This window comes from Erinaceus europaeus, chromosome 18, assembly GCF_950295315.1.
Source record: "Erinaceus europaeus chromosome 18, mEriEur2.1, whole genome shotgun sequence".
In the NCBI taxonomy this organism is placed as follows: Eukaryota; Metazoa; Chordata; class Mammalia; order Eulipotyphla; family Erinaceidae; genus Erinaceus; species Erinaceus europaeus.
Window position 1 is genome coordinate 2934321 of NC_080179.1, and position 19541 is coordinate 2953861.

Here is a 19541-nt window from a genome sequence, read left to right on the forward strand (position 1 = left end):
TTCAAAATTTATTTATTTATTTTTACATGGTCATGACTTAGAAATGTAAAAAACCTAAACCTATTTGCTTTAAACTCTGTGGAAAGCTTGCTGCATACTTCAGTCAAACATAGAATTTCATTTATTTGCTGCAATTGATAATTCGATTTTATAGTTGACTGGCTTCAAGCGCCTCATGCATGGGGTCATCTACGGTGAGTACGGAATACATCATGAGTTTCTGCTAATGTTAGACAAATCTTCTAATTGCTTTTTCTCTACTGGCTATCCTGACACACATTCTGTATCAGCTGATCATGGGTGTTTCTAGATGAGGGCTACCATTACTGTCCTTACCCCAGATCATATAATTTTTTTTTCTGAGTAATGTTTTTATTTATATATTTATTTTTCTTTATTGGGAGGGTTAATGGTTTACAGTTGACAGTAAAAAAATAATAGTTTGTACATGTATAACATTTCTTAGTTTTCTTTTTTTTTTAAATTGATTTATAAAATGGAAACACTGAAAAGATTATAGGATAAAAGGGGTACAATTCCCACCACCAGAACTCTGTATCCCATCCCCTCCCCTGACAGCTTTCCTATCCTTTAACCCCATGGAAATATGGACCCAGGGTCATTCTGGGATGCAGAAGGTGGACAAGACGTCTGGCTTCTGTAATTCAGCGGGAAAGATCATACAATTTTGATCTTAGACAGCTCATGCTGAGATGAGTTGAGAAAGCAGAGCAAACTGCGACTGTTGTATGCTTTACATTGGGTTGTTCTAGCTCTCCCCCTGCCAAGAAAATTGGATCAGTCCTGCTAGTTTCGCGGGCCCGCTTGTCCCGCCCCAAGGAACCCCGAGAGAGTTCCAGAGTTCCAGAGTTCCAGAGTGCTTGGAGCCGCCGCGGGGGAAGGAGGCAGCAGAGTTCTGTTTGTTGATTAGTTTGGTTTAGTTTATGAATCGTTGTTCCTGAATAAAGAAATACAGCTTCCCTGCCCAGCCGTATGTCTCTGGTCGTCTCTGTTACCCGCCCGTGAAGCTAGCCCGGCCAGCTGGAGCCTCCGAGTTTTAACAACATACGATGTCAAAGATTTTAAAGAAACTGCAGTGCATAAAAAGGGGAGCATGGTAAACAATCTTTAAAAGACTATCTATCCCAAGTGCATCCTTCTGGCTCCTAATGTTTCATTCACAGCTTAGTGAGGAAGGGATGAGTGGCCCATTCCTGACCCTTTCCACCACACCCTGGAAGAACCAGCAAAATCAGGTGTTTTGTTCCTATTATTTATTTTTGTTCTCCCTCTCGCTCTAGTATGGCTAGCATGGAGATCTTTAGCGCATTGATTTTTTTGATTCAGCATTCCACGTAATTCCACAGTTTATGCAATTACTGATTAGACGCTACGCATCCTGTCTGTAGGAACCCAGGTCTGGGGCAGACTGGTGCACGCTGCACAGGATGGCTTGCTGATCTGTTGTTCGGATGAGCCTGCACATTCAATATATTACTACTGGGAAGTAAATCACGGAAGACCAGCAACAGTTTCTACCCAATTTAAAGCTCCTTTGGGAGGGCAGTTTCTCAGTGAATAATGCTTACACCTCAGAAAGCTATTTGTTATGAATGCCCTGGGCACAGACAATGGAAATGTTTTCAGTGCACAGACTGCCTAGTCCCTTGGAGTCAACCAAGAAAAATGCCAAACAGAGTTTTAGTTTGGGTAAACTTTTTATATGATAAATGTTAAGACTATATCTCCAAATTCATTTGTTTTGAAAACTACAACATTTCTGAAAGAACACTCAAGAATTTTGGTCCCAGATGTCATGCTCAAATAAATATATTACTTGTGACTTTGTTCAGCATTACTAAAAATTTCCGGATTCAGTGTCATAGTTAAACAAATTTTTCAAGACATATGTTTAGTTGATGTGTAAATTATTATCGGATTTTTCATAAACTCACATAGGCACCACCAACATACACAAAGAAAATGTATTTCTGAACTCTAAAATTTGGTTTCTGTGGAATGACAGGATGACAGGAGCACAAGGCATATATTCTCTGATTTTTAAGAGACAGGACTCTGACTCAGAGTGGGCTAGAAGCCGAGACTCAGAAAACCCAATAAGAAACTGGGAAAGAAAGAGTGTGATGAGTGAGTGACAAAAAGAAAGCAGGACACCGTAGCAGAGCACATTTCAAAGCAGCATTTCTGAAGGAGGAAAAAAGGACCGAGGAACGAAAACAGTGAAATTACTGGTGGCTACAGTGCATTGGGTGGATGTTCACCTGGCATGTCAGGATCCCTGACAGGCATGTCTGAGGGCCCAGGGAGAATTCTCAGGGACCAGGATCTAACAGAACTGGAAGTCTGAGGGTTTATTTCCACCCTCTCCCTCTCCCTCTCTGTCTCCCTCTCCCTCTCACCACACACGCACACACACACACACACACACACACACACACACACACACACACGTCTCAAAATTACACTGTGTTCTTAGAAGTTTTATTTCCTTTGTTTTACCTTCATGTGGCATTTTTTTGTAAAATGGAAACTACCTGATTTATCTTTCATGTGATAATACAAAAACATAAAAACAGTGACAGTCCAGATAGCTTTAGTAAAATATACTCTCTGTAGGTGTGAGGTCCGAGGTTTGGTTCTCAGTACCATTCATGATCAAACAGTGATTTACTCTCCCTTTTTGCTAAATGAAGATAAATCAGTATTAAAAAATAAAAAATTAAAAATAAAAACATGGGGCCAATGAGCTAGTCCACCTGGCCTAGTGCACGCAGCTCAGGCGCAAAGCTCGGTTACACAGCAAAGGAGTGGCACGGCACTGAGGACAGCCTCACCTCGGTGCTGGGGCTTCTCACTCTGTCTCTCCCTCTCACTAATGGGAAATGTCGGTCTGGAGCAGTGAGACCGCTCCTGTGGGCGCTGCAGTGACACCAGAGGCACCTGAGCTTGTGGAGTTCCGCAGCACAGGTAGAATTGTACTCACTAGACCCCACAAAGAGTTGTTTTAGTCACTGTGTGAAAGCTACCACATATTTACTGAGAAACATCCAAGAGTTTCCAGAACTTATGGGCTATTTCTAATCCCCTTGCAGTGGGTCACTGCCATGGAGGGGCTGAGGCTAGTAGCCTTTATTGTAAAGGCTACCATCTATTTTCAAATTTTGATATTTTAAGTTTTACTGTTCATAGTGCATACTTTTCATTTTGCTTAGTTGTGTTTGTTTCTGGCATCACCTGTTCTGCATCTGAAGTGACACTGCCGTTCATTTATCTACAGAGGTGAGACACAGTTCATAGATTCAAGCATTTGACTGTGGACACTGGCAGAGAGAAATCTGGGCCACGGAGAAGCCATTTGTTGACACACAACATTCCACAGACTATATTACAAGTCTTGGTCTCATTTAAGTATAATTGCAAGTCTAAAATAGATCTCATTGTGTGAATTTTTAAAACATTAACGTTTTCCTACAGAAGAAATAGCTCACTTGGATAGTGGCATTGTGTGCCTTGCGGACCTGTGTGACCCAGGTTCGAGTTCAGCCTTCATTGCACTGAAAGAAGTCTCAGTGCTATGGTCTCTTCCACTCTCTCTCATACTTTCTTTCTCCCAGAGAAATAAAAAAACAGAAATGTTGTTAATTGATATAGGTAAGAAAGTGCCTAATTTAAGGAAGTAATAAAATCAAACAGGACTTTTTACTCCGTCATGGATTTGCAAGAGTGCATTTACCTTGAAGTTAAAAGTAAACGTGAAAATGACATTCCTCCAATCAGATAATTCCTATGACTCCCATTGCCTCAGAAAGAATCTCTGGGCAAATGGAAGCACGAGAGAAAAAAGAATCCCTCCCCACCTGCACAAACAAAATACCGTGGCTGTTTACTGAGGTGACAGCTGTTTTTAGGGGTGGGGCAGGAGAGGTAGTTTGAGGGAAGAAATATCCTAGCTACTGAATACTGGAATTGAAAAAGTTTGCTCAAGGTCATATTTATAGTCAACAAGGCCTTTAATTTTCTTCATTTTAAAAAATATTTTATTTACTTATTCATAAAAACTTATAGGAGGAGAGAAAGAACCAGACATCACTCTGGTCCATGTGGTGCCGGGGTTGAACCTGGGACCTCATTCTTCAGAGCTCTGTGCTTTACCCACTGCACCACCTCCCGGGACCACAAACCTCTGGATTTCCTAGACTAGAACCATTGGGTTTTCTGGTGTGTGTGTGTGTATGTGTGATTTTTCAGATAAGTAAAGACATGTTAGAAACTAGTACCAATTATGGTAACCCATTGGCTGTTCTGAGGCAACAGAGAAACAGCAAACAGTAAAAGGGATCCTGGAGAAGATGAAATACACTCTTGTTCACCAGACTCGTGTGTCTCCTCGACATCCTCTTTAGAAATACTACACACAAGCGTAACCTAACTTCTTGAACTTGGTAGAAAACAACTGGAGTCTTTCCAATTGCATTATAGTCATTTTGTTCAATGAGTCAACCAGCAGTAGGTTTTAAAAGAAATCGCTTTGTATATTTTCCTCAGAGGTGTCTTAATTCCTCCTATCAAGCATATAACCCAAATGTACTAAAGTCAGCAGGATAGAATGCCTAATTTGCTGATATGTATGGCAAGGCCAGGGCCAACGATCAGCCCCGGCCATGGCTTCATTTTAAATATTCATGATTCTTCACAGTTCAAAATGCATTAAAGATGGGATGGTGCCAGCAAGACAGTCTTCCTGTGACAAGGGGCCTTCTCAGATCAAAGCGGTAAGATGTTAAAGACTTCAAACTAAACTGTCTTTGTAAGAGACACTTGCAAAAGGAAGGCCGAATCCCACACCCTGTTTCAGTTATGAAACATCAATGAAACTAAGAAAAAAAAAGTGATCTTGCTCTTTCTTTTCACTTCTAAACTTGTCTTATTGCAACTATTTTGCTTTTTTTTTTCTCCTTTTTTACATTGCAGTCAAACATAAAGATCTATATTAAGACACTGTGTACTTAAACCAGAAAACGCTCCCGTTTTTAAAGATAAAAATGAGTGACTACTTACAAATTTTAGCATTTAAGTCTCTGGGATTTCACTAATGGAGCCTGAATGGCATGCAGAGAATAATACAAAAGCAAAGCTAAAACAGGAACAGGAGGTAAAAGCATACATCCAAGCAAGTAGACACACTTGAAGTTGTTTCTGTGTCATTTGTCACCCAGCTGCTTCTGCTCTGACACCTGCAAGCTCTTCCTTGATCTATCCTGACACCCTGCAAATATTGGGCACAGATCCAGTTTCATAGCCCATCATTCTTATGATCAGACCCGGCTACCAACTTGCTTTTTTCTTATATTAAGTCAAGTATCAACCCCAGGGCTCTGAGCTACTTTTGAGTGACAAAGCCAACAGAAAGTTCTGGGCTAATTACTTCTTAGGAGTAGTCCCTACTGCAAAGTTATTGCTGACCTACTTTGGACTCACTGAAATAATTTATCAGGTAAGATAATTAAGACAGTATAAAGCTGTCTCTAATACCAACCGAGTATCTGAAATATGTGTTGAAATCACAAGCTGGTATTCCTAATACGATCAGGGGGGGCTTTGTTACTTTGCAATGAGGCAATTTTATTATGTTTGACTTATTTATAAGCTGTTCTTATTCTTAATAAATTGTATTTGGCAGGATGTATTTGAGAGTCTCTTTGATGTATAAATGTATTAGTTTGGGCTTTTTTTTTTTCAGTCTAGATCTACGGAAAACAATCTTTTAATCCCTTCTTCTTTTCTTCTCTGCTTAACCCCTTCTCCCACGAGCAGGCCAACACATCCCTTTGGACAGGTGTTGAAATTATTCTTGAAGTCCATTCTAAATAAAAGGGAGAGTGGCTGTATCTGGGACCACTTGCGATATGAACTTTTAACTATCTCTTCTGAAAGCTTAATCCTTCCCGATACTTAGGCCAATTCTATAAGGAAGAATCCTTTGTGGTGGTAGCCTCACTTGCTTGTGAGAAAGACTATTTTCTTATTTTTAGTCTTGACATTCATCACAAGAAGGTACAAAAGGCAAGAGGAAAAAAAATGAAATAAGGGGAGCCGGGTGGTACCACAGTGGTTTAAGCGCACATGGTGGAAAGCATAGGGACCCGCATCAGGATCCCGGTTCGAGCCCCTGGCTCCCCACCTGCAGAGGAGTCGCTTCACAGGCGGTGAAGTAGGTGTCTCTCTTTCTCTCCACCTCTCTGTCTTCTGTCTTTCTCTCCTCTCTTGATTTCTCTCTGTTCTATCCAACAACAACGACAGCAATATCAACAACAATAACAACAACAACAACAACATCGATAAACAAGGGCAACAAAAAGAGAAAAAAATGTAAAAAATGAAATAAGATCATGGGACACAAAAGAGGGCTTATGTGAGTTTCTAGACCACCCATTTACGCAAAATCAAAGCATTAAAACAAGAATTTCACTAACAGCGTAACTGAGCAATTCCATCTCCTTCTCTTTTTATCCCTTTCCTTTGGTCTTCTTCCCCTGTTACATTCACTGTTTCTTCCCAATGTACTATGTAGCATTATTCATTCTCAAATACATATCTAATCATTCATATTTCAACAAGATTAGTCCTTGTTTACTGTTTTCCAAATTTCTAACAGATATACCTTTATCTCAAAAATGTCTGAGTATACTCCGAGACCCAGACTTAGTTCTTTGGGCAAAGCAGCAAATATTAAATGCTTATGCAAGGCTTAATAAAGATCAGGTCTTTGTTTTCATCTTGTTTCAATATTGCAGCTATAATGGTAACATTATTTCTCAGTTGTGTTGATCACTTTTTTTCCCTATTGCATCATTCCTTGGTGTCCAGGGACAAAATCAAACAGAACACTGACTGGCTTACTCTTTGTTGCCACATAGCAGACAAAGTATTTTGCTTGAAAGAAAACCTGGCTGTGTTTTCATCTGGAATCAACAGTCCATCAAAGATCCCTGATTCAGTTGATTAATAAGACAGTCCCATCACTTCCCTCCTACTCTATCTTGCTTTATAGCCTCTTTCAACCCACGCTATTTCATTTCATCTGTTGTTATATGCTTGCGTCCTTCAGCTGTTTCCAGTCTGCCCTTCATAAGTAAAACTAAGGATTCTGTGTGACAATACAAAGGGACTTCTATAAATGGAAATCAACGTGCTTATCACTTCAGCACTGACCCTGGTTACTTACACTGGATGTTATAATTCCATTTTATTTAAACACTAGCAACTTTTCATTCTTGCCTGGGAAGGGCAATGATCTGGGCTCCCTGCCCCCTGCGTCGCTCTAATCTTCACAGCTATGGCCACTTAGCCCCATCTGGAGGTTCAGCCTCACCCACAATGGAAACTGATCTTCTCTAGGGGGCATGGGTGAGCAGATGTCCCACCAACAGTTAAGTGACTGAACACCCAGTCCGTCTTGCTGCTAGTGTTCATTATGACACATACTCATTTCTGAGCTCTAGTGTCTGTCCCCACCCCCTTGTAGCTAAGGCTTAGTTCAGTTGGAATGAATAGTTGTCTAGCTTTTCCTGTCCAGTCCATCTCCAAATTGATATAATCTAACTGATCCATCAAATCCCTCGCTGACTGAGGTTCAACGCTGCCCTTCCTCTGTATTCTTTTTGTAGCTTATTACCTTTTTTCTGAAATCAGGTTACCATGGCTAGAACCTACGCCTTACTATTGAATCTCTTTCTAATGCTGCTAGTCTTATCCATAGGTGGTGAACTGCTAGTCGGGGACCCAATCCTTTCAGTCAGACGCTTTGCCTCCCTGGCCCCACTTCCCCACCATCTGCTCTAGGCATCTCTCTTGTTAACAGTTCCTGCACTGCAGGTATTGAGCTGCTGGATAGAAGCTGCCTGCGATCTGCCCATCTCGTTATTCTAGACGCGATGGGAAAACATAGGATTTTAGTTGCCTTTCTGGCTACATTTGAAACACCATGCTAACATCTCATAGCGACTTTCCCGGCAAGCTTCATGTTGATATTGCTCAAACAATTCAAAAGGCAGCTAATTTTTTTGTAAAATAAAATAATAGTAGTATCTGCTTGCAGAGTTATTTTGAAGATAATCAAGAAAAAAATGAACACAAAGAACCAAGACCATAGTAACCTACTAGCAGGTCTTTACTTTGTTTTTCTTTTTAAGCTGCTACTGTTATCTCACTTCTTAAATTTTTCCACTTGTGAAATCTAACTGTGGCACTTACAGATGATCTTAAATAACTGAGAGATTAGAAAAGAAGTAATTCTTATGAGAAAATGAGGGGTCAGTATGATTTTCTTAAAGAAATGTAAGGATAGTAATGTAACTAACAGTTTTTAAAAAATCATATTAAACTCTAGCTGCATTCACAAGACATCCAAAATGAGACACATTGAGAATACACCAGTGTGTCTTAATATACAGTGACTTTGATAAGCAGGGCCCTAAACTATTTAGAAAGGAGAACATTCTCTCAGCCAGTCACTTTAATGAGAGAAATATCAACTGAATAACATGCGGGATTTTTAGATAAGTAAAATTTTGTTTTGTTTCTGAAAATTTTGACTCTCTAATTTGAGGGTAGAAGAATTATCAGTGTGTCTAAGAAGATCTCCAAGTAATCCTGCTTATTTGTAATATTTTTGAGCACCAACTCACCAGTCATTAAGACTGCCAAGATGTCCTAGAAAAAACCCAATGTTTCATGAAAGACGATCATAACAGGGTATATGCTCCCCTGGCTTAGCTCTGACTCAACATTTGGCTAGAAATGCTGAAAATTAAGAAAACTCTACTGTTCCTGATGTTTTTATTACTAAGTGGTAGCCATTTCACACAACGAATTTTTAAAATCTTTTTAAAGAATTAATTTACTTATTCATGAGGAAGATAGAAGAGAGAGAGAGAGAGAGAGAGAGATAAAGAACCAGACTCTGGGTCATATGCTGCTGGGGAGTTGAACTCAGGACCTCATGGTTGAGAATCCAATGCTTCACGTGAACCAACCCAGTGTGCCACCACATTTCACACAACTTCTCAACAGCAATATTTACTTGTAAGATCTTACCCTAGAAACCTCAGTTTGCTTAGTGGAATCACAACCATTTAAATTCACTAGATAACTACCACTTTATAACAAGTTCAAAATCACAAAATTATTCATTATTTGTACAACATGGCTTTATAGGACAACTTATCAATAATTACTTCTTGAGTAAAGGAAGTTAATCTGAGAGGTTGATTGGAGACACAATTTCTATCATTTTCATAATTAAGTTATTCATATGTACAATATTAAATAGTAAAAAAAAAAAACCCTCTGTTGTTACCAAGATCCACCATTTTAAAAAGCAGACTAACGATTATTCATTGCCCCTTGACTGTCCTGCTTGTGAGACCTTTGGACACTGGCATTATTTGGGGATTTCCAGGATATCTTAAGAGATCTTGTCAATTAACAGGCAGCTGCATGGCTCTTTTCTCAGTCTTGGCTGCTAGTACAGCCCTTATATACCTCGTCTCTCAAAGAACTCTATGAATGTTTTAAAAAGCTGAAAACATATTACTGTAGGCGGTGGCAAATAAAGCAAAAACGTATCTGTGGTCACTACGTCGCTTAAAAGCACAGAGAGAGCATGTTACCAGACATCTTCGGCGTCTTCGTCACACTCTGCGCCAAACTGGCAAATATCGCAGGTGGAAGTCTCTTTCTGATTGGCTTCACCAGAGCCTTCGTGACCTACAAGACAGAAGAAACAGAAGAACTCATGTAAATGTGCATTATACCGACTTACCCAGAGGACATGTTTGGCACTGGGGCGTCACAAAAATAGATTCAACTCCTTCCTCCCACAAATTCAAGTAGAACTCTTAACTGAAATATTTACCCAATGGGATACAGTGAAAACTTTTTTTTTTTTTTTGCAAACTAAACAAAACAAAGCAATCAGAGGCTCTCCTGGATTTACCGAGTGACTGGACTCACACACACACCACATGAGTTCTTTAGAAAAGGTTTATTACTTGACCAGAGGAAAAATCTAGTCCCTACCTGCAAAAACAACATTTTCTTGTTCCTAAGTTACATAATTTTCCCATTCAAAGGATTTTATATTTATATAAAATTAGATGGTCAACACTGAGTTACTAAATATGGCTTTTCTTAGTAGTCAAGATATTAAAATATTTATGAAAAATAATATGTTGGTAAATATTTTTTTGTCAATATCTGTGGGTTGGGGGGTAATTTCCTTATTTATCTACTTATCCTTTTATTTTTATTTTTTAAATTTCTTTATTGGAGGATTAATGGTTTACAGTCAACAGTAAAATACAATACTTTGTACATGTGTGATATTTCCCAGTTGTCCACATGACAATTCAGCCCCCACTAGGTCCTCCTCTGCCATCCTGTTCTAGGACCGGACCCTCCCCTTACCCACCCAGAGGCTTTTACTTTGCTGCACTACACTAACTATTCATTTATCTTATAAGACAGAACACATACTACCCCGACTATATTTTGTGGAGGATCAAACCCAGCGTTGCATGCATGTAAATCCTGTCCTCTGCCCACTCAGCCATGGCTGCTGCCCTGCCTTGAATCTTATGCTGTCACTGCAGACGCGCACAGCTGCCGGCTCTTTGTGACCTGTCTATTCATCAAGCCAGGGCCACCATACGGGAACATGCACGGTGGGGATCCTCATGACTGGCAAAGTGGAACTGGGGTGTTTTTCTTCTCTCTTTGCCTCTCTCTGTCTCTCGTTCTATCTAGAGGGAAGAACAAGAGACATTTCCAGCAGGAGCTGTGCAGCAGTATAGTATGCTCAGGCATAAGTTTTGTGATCAAGAAAAATTCCCCTCACAGGCACACATACATTCACACACACATACAAACACACACACAGACACTCACACACAGACACACACACAGACACACACACACAAACACACACACACAGATTCACACACACAGGCACACACACAAACACAGACACAAAAACACACACACAGACACACGCATACACAGAGACACACACAAACACACACACAAACACACACACAGACACACACAGACAAACACATACAGACAAACGCACACACACACACAGACACACACACTCACACACTCACATCTGTGTGCATATCAGCAGCGATGATACTGGCATTTGTCTCCCCTCTATAAATTATAAGTCTAGAAATGTATAATAGTTCAATGAAAAACTTTTCCTTTCAAAGCTAAGAAAAAACTGGAAAACAAGTTAAATTTTCTAGTATTTCGAGTCCAGGCAGTGAAAATCAGAGTAAAACCTGGATAGAGTGGGTTACTATATGCCCAATTAAAATATATAGTTGAAAGCAAAAATAGTTTTGCATATAGATGAAAATTAGGAATGTAATTACTGCATACACTTAAAATTGGATATTTACATCAATGGTGTCTTTTAAAAACACAAAGAGGCAGGGGGTAGATAGCATAATGGTTATGCGAAGAAACTCTCAAACCTGAGGCTTCAAAGTTCCAGGGTCAATCCCCCGCATCACTATCAGCCAGAGCTGAGCAGTGCTCTGGGGAAAAACAAACAAACAAACAACCACTCAAACCAACAAAAACACAAAGGACCTAGGATGGAGGGAAAGAGTGTTCTGCAGACACTTCTTATGGCCATGTTGCCACCTATGTGCCAACAACTGCACTGTGAATCATCAACACCTTAATAAAATGGGGGAATAATCAGAAATTTGGGGAAAAAATGTCATGATTAAAATAAAACACTTGTACAAAAGGTTAAGCGTTTTCAATAGAAAAACAGTATACAGTATAGCGACGATTTCTAAATGTATGAATCCTAGAGTCCTAGTAATATGTCCTTTTCATCAGGCAATGTATTTATTTAGTTTTGTCATAACCATAACTAGGAGGACTTAACACCTCCTAGTCATTTTTTTTTTTCCTTGCAGAGAAAAAAAGATAAGAGCACCAAAATTCCTCTCTGCAGTGGAGGCTGAATAGGAGATATATTTCTTTTCCTTTTTTTTTTTTTTCATGCGGACAGAACATGGAGTAAAGGAGTGGGGTAGAGAGGGAAGAGAAAGAGAGGTACCTACTGCACTGTGCCACCATTTTCGGAGCTTCCCTCCTGCAGTGGGAGGGGGGGCAGGAGTTTCACAGGTGACCCCCTGGAAGTGGCAGCCTCAGCCACCTCCTCAGCCACCTCCTCAGGGCCCAGATTCGATTCTTCACTGTGAGCATGAGCCTAACGAATCCCAGCTTACATATCTAGTAAAATGTTACATTTTCCTTTTTCTGTTAAAAATCAACTCTGACGGGAGTCGGGCTGTAGCGCAGCGAGTTAAGCGCATGTGGTGCAAAGCGCAAGGACCAGCATAAGGATCCTAGTTTGAGCCCCCAGCTCCCCACCTGCAGGGGAGTCGCTTCACAGGCGGTGAAGCAGGTCTGCAGGTGTCTGTCTTTCTCTCCCCCTCTCTGTCTTCCCCTCCTCTCTCCATTTCTCTCTGTCCTATCCAACAACAACAATGACGACATTAATAACAACAATAAGGGCAACAAAAGGGAAAATAAATAAAAATAATTTTAAAAATAAAAATAAACTTTGATATCTACAGTATAAATGGTCTTTAATTCTTGATTTTCTTTAAATTTATTGCTATGATGATATTTCATTTACTCCCTCAAAAAGTGGGTAAGAAAACATTGCACTAAAAGATTCCCTGCATTGCACTAAAAGACTCTTGGGGTGGGGGGGTTCAGGCCCTGGAACATGATGGCAGAGGAGGACCTAGTGGGGGTTGGGTTGTTATATGGAAAACTGAGAAATGTTCCACATGTACAAACTACTGTATTTTACTGTCAACTGTAAACCATTAATCCCTCAGTAAAGAAATATTTAAAAAAGAGAGACAAAAGAAGAGAAAAGAAAAGAGAAGAAAAAGACAACATTATCCTTTCAGGGTACAACCACAGCAAAGGGTTCTGGGGTTGAAAAACAGAGGCAGGGGTGGGAGTGAGAGGGCTTCCGGGCCCTGGCACGCAGTGATGGACAAGAGCCTAAGCTGAGGACAAGAATGCCTTGCAGACAGCCACCACAACAGGGGCAGAAACTGTCTCTATGCGTCAACAACTGCACTGTAACACTGTAAACCATTAACCTTCCAATAACCAAGTGGGGAAAACCCTTTCAAATACGAAGCTAAAGTAATGATACTACTATTACTACCACTTCCACTGATGATGATGATGACGACATACAGGGTTGTTTAAAAGTCATGATGTATTTTTATGTTTTTTTCCCATGAAAAACATGCCAGGTCTCTCAACAATTCAATATATAAGAAAGCTCTCTACTCTGGGATAGCAAAATAGCTCTCTCAGACAGTGGGTGTGCCTCCCAAGCCCATATCTCAGGGTCAAGCCTGGTCCCTTTTCACTGGAGGAGGCTTTGCTACTGGAATGTCTTTCCCTTTCTCTGACTATCTCTACCTGGAAAACAAATTGGTGTAGATTAGTTAGTATAGGTCGGCAAAGACAAGAAAAAATAGAGGGGGTTCCCGGAAGATGGCAGACTGAGAAGCTGCTAGTGGCTGAGCTCTGACCACATTTCCTGGAAACGGTAGGATTTTCTGCCTTTAGTATGCCAGCCAATAAGGGGTCCTAGTGGTGACACCAAGGCGGTGACTATAACTTAATTTGGGTTAATAATTAGAGTAGGCAAAAGGGGAAAATTTTTTTTTTCTTCCTTTTAATTTCTAAGCATACCTCCTTCCCCGCCACCCCCCATAACCAGTCCCTGGGGACCAGCTCCTAGCAGGATACCAAATTCCTGTCCCACCAGGGAGTATCATTAATTCTAAGTCTATACCCTTCTGAAACATCTGGCCTTTTTTCTTTCAAAGTAGACAACGCGCCCCCACCTCACCCCGCATAGCTAATTAAATAATTAAAAAAATAAATACATAAAAAAACCCTTTCCTTTCATTGCCCTTTTATGACTGTTCTTTTTCTTATCTTTTTCTTTTTTCTCTCTCTCTCTTTCTTTTTTTTTCTTTTTCTATTCTTGTCATCCTTTCTTCCTTAATCCTACAGCTTCCAAAGTCACAGCCCCCAGCCCCCACACCACCAAACAGTGTGCTTTTTTGAATTCACTAATACACATTTGGGAATTTCCTTTCACTGCTCTTTAATTACAGCTCTTTTTCTTATCTTTTCCCTTTTCTCTCTCTTGCCTCTTTTTTGTTTATCTTGTCATACACTTCTTCCTTCTTTGCCTTTCTGAATTTGTGAATTATTTTGGGGAAAAAAGTCTGACTTAGAGTGGACTCTCTATGTGTGTATCTATGCTCTAGTTCCCTTTCCCCTCTTGTTACCCCTAGAATATACAGTGTATAGTAGATTTGCATAACTGTCTATTCTTGCTATCACTTCTTTCTTTTCTCTTTCTTCTTCACTGGGATTTGGTTACTATTTATTCACGGACTGGAGAAATTGTTTGGCTAACTGGTAATGATTAAACTGCTTCAATACTTGCTTCAGTTGCTACTGTAATTCCTGAGGTTGGTGAGTGCAATTGTCATAAAGGTATTTAGTACAGTGTTACTTGTACTCAAGACACAACAACTGAGGAACAACAGAGCATTAAAAAAAAAGAAACACATAAATCAAAAAAATGGGTAGATCAAAAACAAATAAAACTGCTACTCCAATGAATGAAGACAAGAGCCCAGAAGAAACTACAAATCAGCCAGAAATAACCATAGATAAGAAAAGTATGCAAGCAATAATAAACTTATTAATCACAGAAATGAAAACAACATTGGAGGAAAGGAATGACAGTATTAGGGAAACAACAGTTGAGACCCCCAAGGAAAATACTGATTATCTTGAGGCAATTAGAGAACTGAAAGCTGAAATAGCTGTAATGAAGAAAGAAGCTGAGGGAAGGGAAAGCAAACTAACAGAAGCAGAAAACAGAATTAGTCAGACAGAGGATGAGTTAGAGAAAACGAAGAAAGAGGTGAAAGAGCTTAAAAAGAGATTGAGAGACACTGAAAACAACAACAGAGACATATGGGATGATCTCAAAAGAAGTGACATTTGTATAATTGGCCTGCCAGAGGAAGAAAGAGAGCAAGGGGAAGCAAACATTCTAGAGGAAATAATATAAGAAAACTTCCCAGACCTGATAACAGAAAGGACATCAAGATTCAAGAGGCCCAGAGAGTACCAAACAGAATCAACCCAGACCTGAAGACACCAAGACACATCCTAGTCACAATGAGAAGAACTAAGGATAAAGAAAGGATCCTAAAGGCTGCAAGAGGGAAACAAAAAGTCACATACAAGGGAAAACCCATAAGACTATCTGCAGATTTCTCCACTCAAACTCTAAAAGCCAGAAGGGAATGGCAAGATATCTATGCAGCCCTGAATGAAAAAGGGTTTCAACCAAGGATAATATATCCTGCTAGACTTTCATTCAAGCTAGATGGAGGGATCAAAACCTTCTTAGACAAACAACAGTTAAAGGAGGCAACCATCACCAAGCCGGCCCTGAAAGAGGTTCTAAAAGACCTCTTATAAACAAGAACATCACTGTAATACTTGCAATATATCAGAGCAAACAATTTTTTTTTTGAACAATGGCACTACAATACATTAAATCCATAATATCAATAAACGTCAATGGCTTAAACTCACCCTTCAAAAGGCACAGGGTGGGGGGATGGATCAGAAAACATAACCCAACCATATGCTGCTTGCAAGAATCCCATCTGACACAACAAGATAAACACAGACTTAAAGTGAAAGGATGGAAAACTATCATACAGGCTAACGGACCACAAAAAAAGGGCAGGAACAGCCATTCTCATCTCAGACACAATAGATTTTAAATTAAATAAAGTAATAAAAGATAGACAAGGACATTACATAATGATTAGAGGATCAATCAGCCAAGAATACTTAACAATTATTAACATCTATGCACCCAATGAGGGACCATCTAAATACATCAAGCACCTACTGAAAGAATTTCAAAAATACATCAATAGTAATACAATAATAGTGAGACTTCAATACCCCACTCTCCCACTTAGACAGATCAACAAAGCAGAGAACCAATAAAGATACAAGAGAATTGAATGAAGAGATTGACAGACTAGACCTCTTAGACATTTTCAGACTCCTTCACCCCCCAAAACTGGAAGACACCTTCTTTTCAAATCCACATAACACATACTCAAGGATAGACCACATGTTAGGCCACAAAGGCAGCATCAATAAATTCAAGAACATTGAAATCATCCCAAGTATCTTCTCAGACCACAGTGGAGTGAAACTAACATTTAACAACAAACAGAAAATTATTAAAAGTCACAGAATTTGGAAACTAAACAACATACTCCTTAAGAACCACTGGGTCAGAGACTCACTCAAGCAGGAAATTCAAATGTTCCTGGAAACAAATGAAAATGAAGACACAACCTATCAAAATATTTGTGACACAACTAAAGCAGTACTGAGAGGGAAACTTATAGCCATACAATCACATATTAAACACCAAGAAGAAAGTCAAATGAACGACCTTACAGCACACCTCAAGGACTTAGAGGAAGAGGAACAAAGGAACCCTAAAGCAACCAGAAGGACAGAAATCACTAAAGTTAGAGCAGAAATAAACAACATCGAAAATAAAAGAACCATACAGAAGATTAATGAAGCCAAGTGTTGGTTCTTTGAAAGATTAAACAAAATTGACAATCCCCTAGCCAGACTCACCAAACAAAAAAGAGAGAAGACTCAAATTAATAGAATTGTAAACAATGGAGGAGATATCACAACTGACACCACAGAAATCCAGAGAATCCTGCGAAATTTCTATAAAGAACTATAGGCCACCAAGCTAGAGAATCTGGAAGAAATGGAACAATTCCTAGAAGCATATGCCCTTCCAAAACTGAACCAAGAAGAACTACAAAATCTAAATGCACCAATCACAGACAAAGAAATTGAAACTGTTATTAAGAACCTCCCCAACAACAAAAGTCTTGGACCAGATGGCTTCACAAATGAATTCTACAAAACTTTCAGGAAACAGTTAGTACCCATACTTCTTAAGCTTTTCCATAAGATTGAAGAAACAGGAATACTCCCTTCCACCTTCTATGAAGCCAACATCACCCTGATACCAAAAGCTGATAGGGACAGAACAAAAAAGGAAAACTACAGACCAATATCTCTGATGAATATAGATGCCAAAATATTAAACAAGATCTTGGCCAACCGGATACAGCAACACATCAAAAAGATTTTTCATCATGACCAAGTGGGATTCATCCCAGGAATGCAAGGCTGGTTCAACATCTGTAAGTCAATCAATGTCATTCACCACATCAATAAAAGCAAAGCCAAAAACCACATGATTATCTCAATAGATGCAGAGAAAGCCTTTGACAAAATCCAACACCCATTTATGCTCAAAACTCTACAAAAAATAGGAATAGATGGGAAATTCCTCAAGATAGTGGAGTTTATATATAGCAAACCTACAGCCAACATCATACTCAATGGACAGAACCTGAAAGCATTCCCCCTCAGATCGGGGACTAGACAGAGCTGTCTACTGTCACCATTACTCTTCAACATAGTATTGGAAGTTCTTGCCTTAGCAATCAGGCAAGAGAAAGAAATCAAAGGAATACAGATTGGAAGGGAAGAAGTCAAGCTCTCACTATTTGCAGATGATATGATAGTATACATAGAATGTCCTAAAGAGTCCAGCAGAAAATTACTGGTAGTTAGGCAATATAGCAAGGTATCAGGCTACAAAATCAATGTACAAAAATCAGTGGCATTTCTTTATGCAAACACTAAATCTGAAGAAGAAGACATCCAGAAAGCACTCCCATTTACTGTTTCTGCAAAATCAATCAAATACCTAGGAATAAAGTTGACCAAAGAAGTGAAAGACTTGTATGCTGAAAACTATGAGTCGCTACTCAAGGAAATAGAAACTGATACCAAGAAATGAAAAGATATCCTGTGCTCATGGATTGGAAGAATAAATATCATCAAAATGAATATTCTCCCCAGAGCCATATACAAATTTAATGCAATACCCATCAAAGTTCCACCAAGCTTCTTTAAGAGAATAGAACAAACACTATAATCATTTATCTGGAACCTGAAAACACCTAGAATTGCAAAACCATCTTAAGGAAAAGAAACAGAAATGGAGGCATCACACTCCCAGACATTAAACTATATTATAAAGCCATCATCATCAAAACAGCATGGTACTGGAACAAAAATAGGCACACAGACCAGTGGAACAGAATTGAAAGCCCAGAAATAAATCCCCACACCTATGGACATCTAATCTTTGATAAGGGGGCCCAAAGGATTAAATGGAAAAAGGAGGCTCTCTTCAATAAATGGTGCTGGGAAAACTGCGTTGTAACATGCAAAAGAATGAAATTGAACCACTTAATCTCACCAGAAACAAAAATCAACTCCAAATGGATCAAATACCGAGATGTCAGACCAGAAACAATCAAATACTTAGAGGAAAACTATGGTAAAACACTTTCCTACCTACACCTCAAGGACATCTTTGATGAATCAAACCCAATTGCAAGGAAGACTAAAGCATAAACAAACTAATGGGACTACATCAAATTAAAAAGCTTCTGCACAGCCAAAGAAACTATTAAACAAACAGAGAGACCCCTCACAGAATGGGACAAGATCTTCACATGCCATACATCAGACAAGAAACTAATCACCAAAAAATATAAAGCGCTCAGCAAACTTAGCCCCAAAAAAAGCAAATGACCCCATCCAAAAATGGGCAGAGGATATGAACAAAACATTCACTACAGAGGAGATCCAAAAGGCTAACAAACATGAAAAACTGCTCTAGGTCACTGATTGTCAGAGAAATGCAAATTAAGACAACACTAAGATACCACCTCACTCCTGTAAGAATGGCATACATCAAAAAGGACAGCATCAACAAATGCTGGAGAGGATGTGGGGACAGAGGAACCCTTTTACATTGCTGGTGGGCATGTGAATTGGTCCAGCCTCTGTGGAGAGCAGTCTGGAAAACTCTCAGAAGGCTAGACACGGACCTTCCATATGATCCAGTAATTCCTCTCCTGGGGTTATACCCCAAGGACTCCATAACACCTAAGAAAAAAGAGGTGTGTACTTCTATGTTCATAGCTGCACAATTCATAATAGCTAAAACCTGGAAGCAACCCAGGTGCCCAACAACAGATGAGTGGCTGAGAAAGCTGCGGTATATATACACAATGGAATACTATGCAGCTATCAAGAACAATGAACCCACCTTCTCTGACCCATCTTGGACAGAGCTAGAAGGAATTATGTTAAATGAGCTAAGTCAGAAAGATAAAGATGAGTATGGGATGATCCCACTTATCATCAACAGAAGTTGAGTAAGAAGA

General features: G+C 39.5%; 1 protein-coding gene across 1 annotated transcript in view; it reads right to left on the minus strand.

Annotated features, from left to right (window-relative positions):
- The window catches only part of TMEFF2 (transmembrane protein with EGF like and two follistatin like domains 2), a 135237-nt gene that overhangs the window by 113202 nt on the left and 2494 nt on the right, over nucleotides 1–19541 (minus strand). The window contains exon 2 of the mRNA XM_060178279.1: nucleotides 9693–9789. Within this exon, the coding sequence (XP_060034262.1) occupies nucleotides 9693–9789 (97 nt within the window). The remainder of the gene's footprint in view (nucleotides 1–9692; nucleotides 9790–19541) is intronic.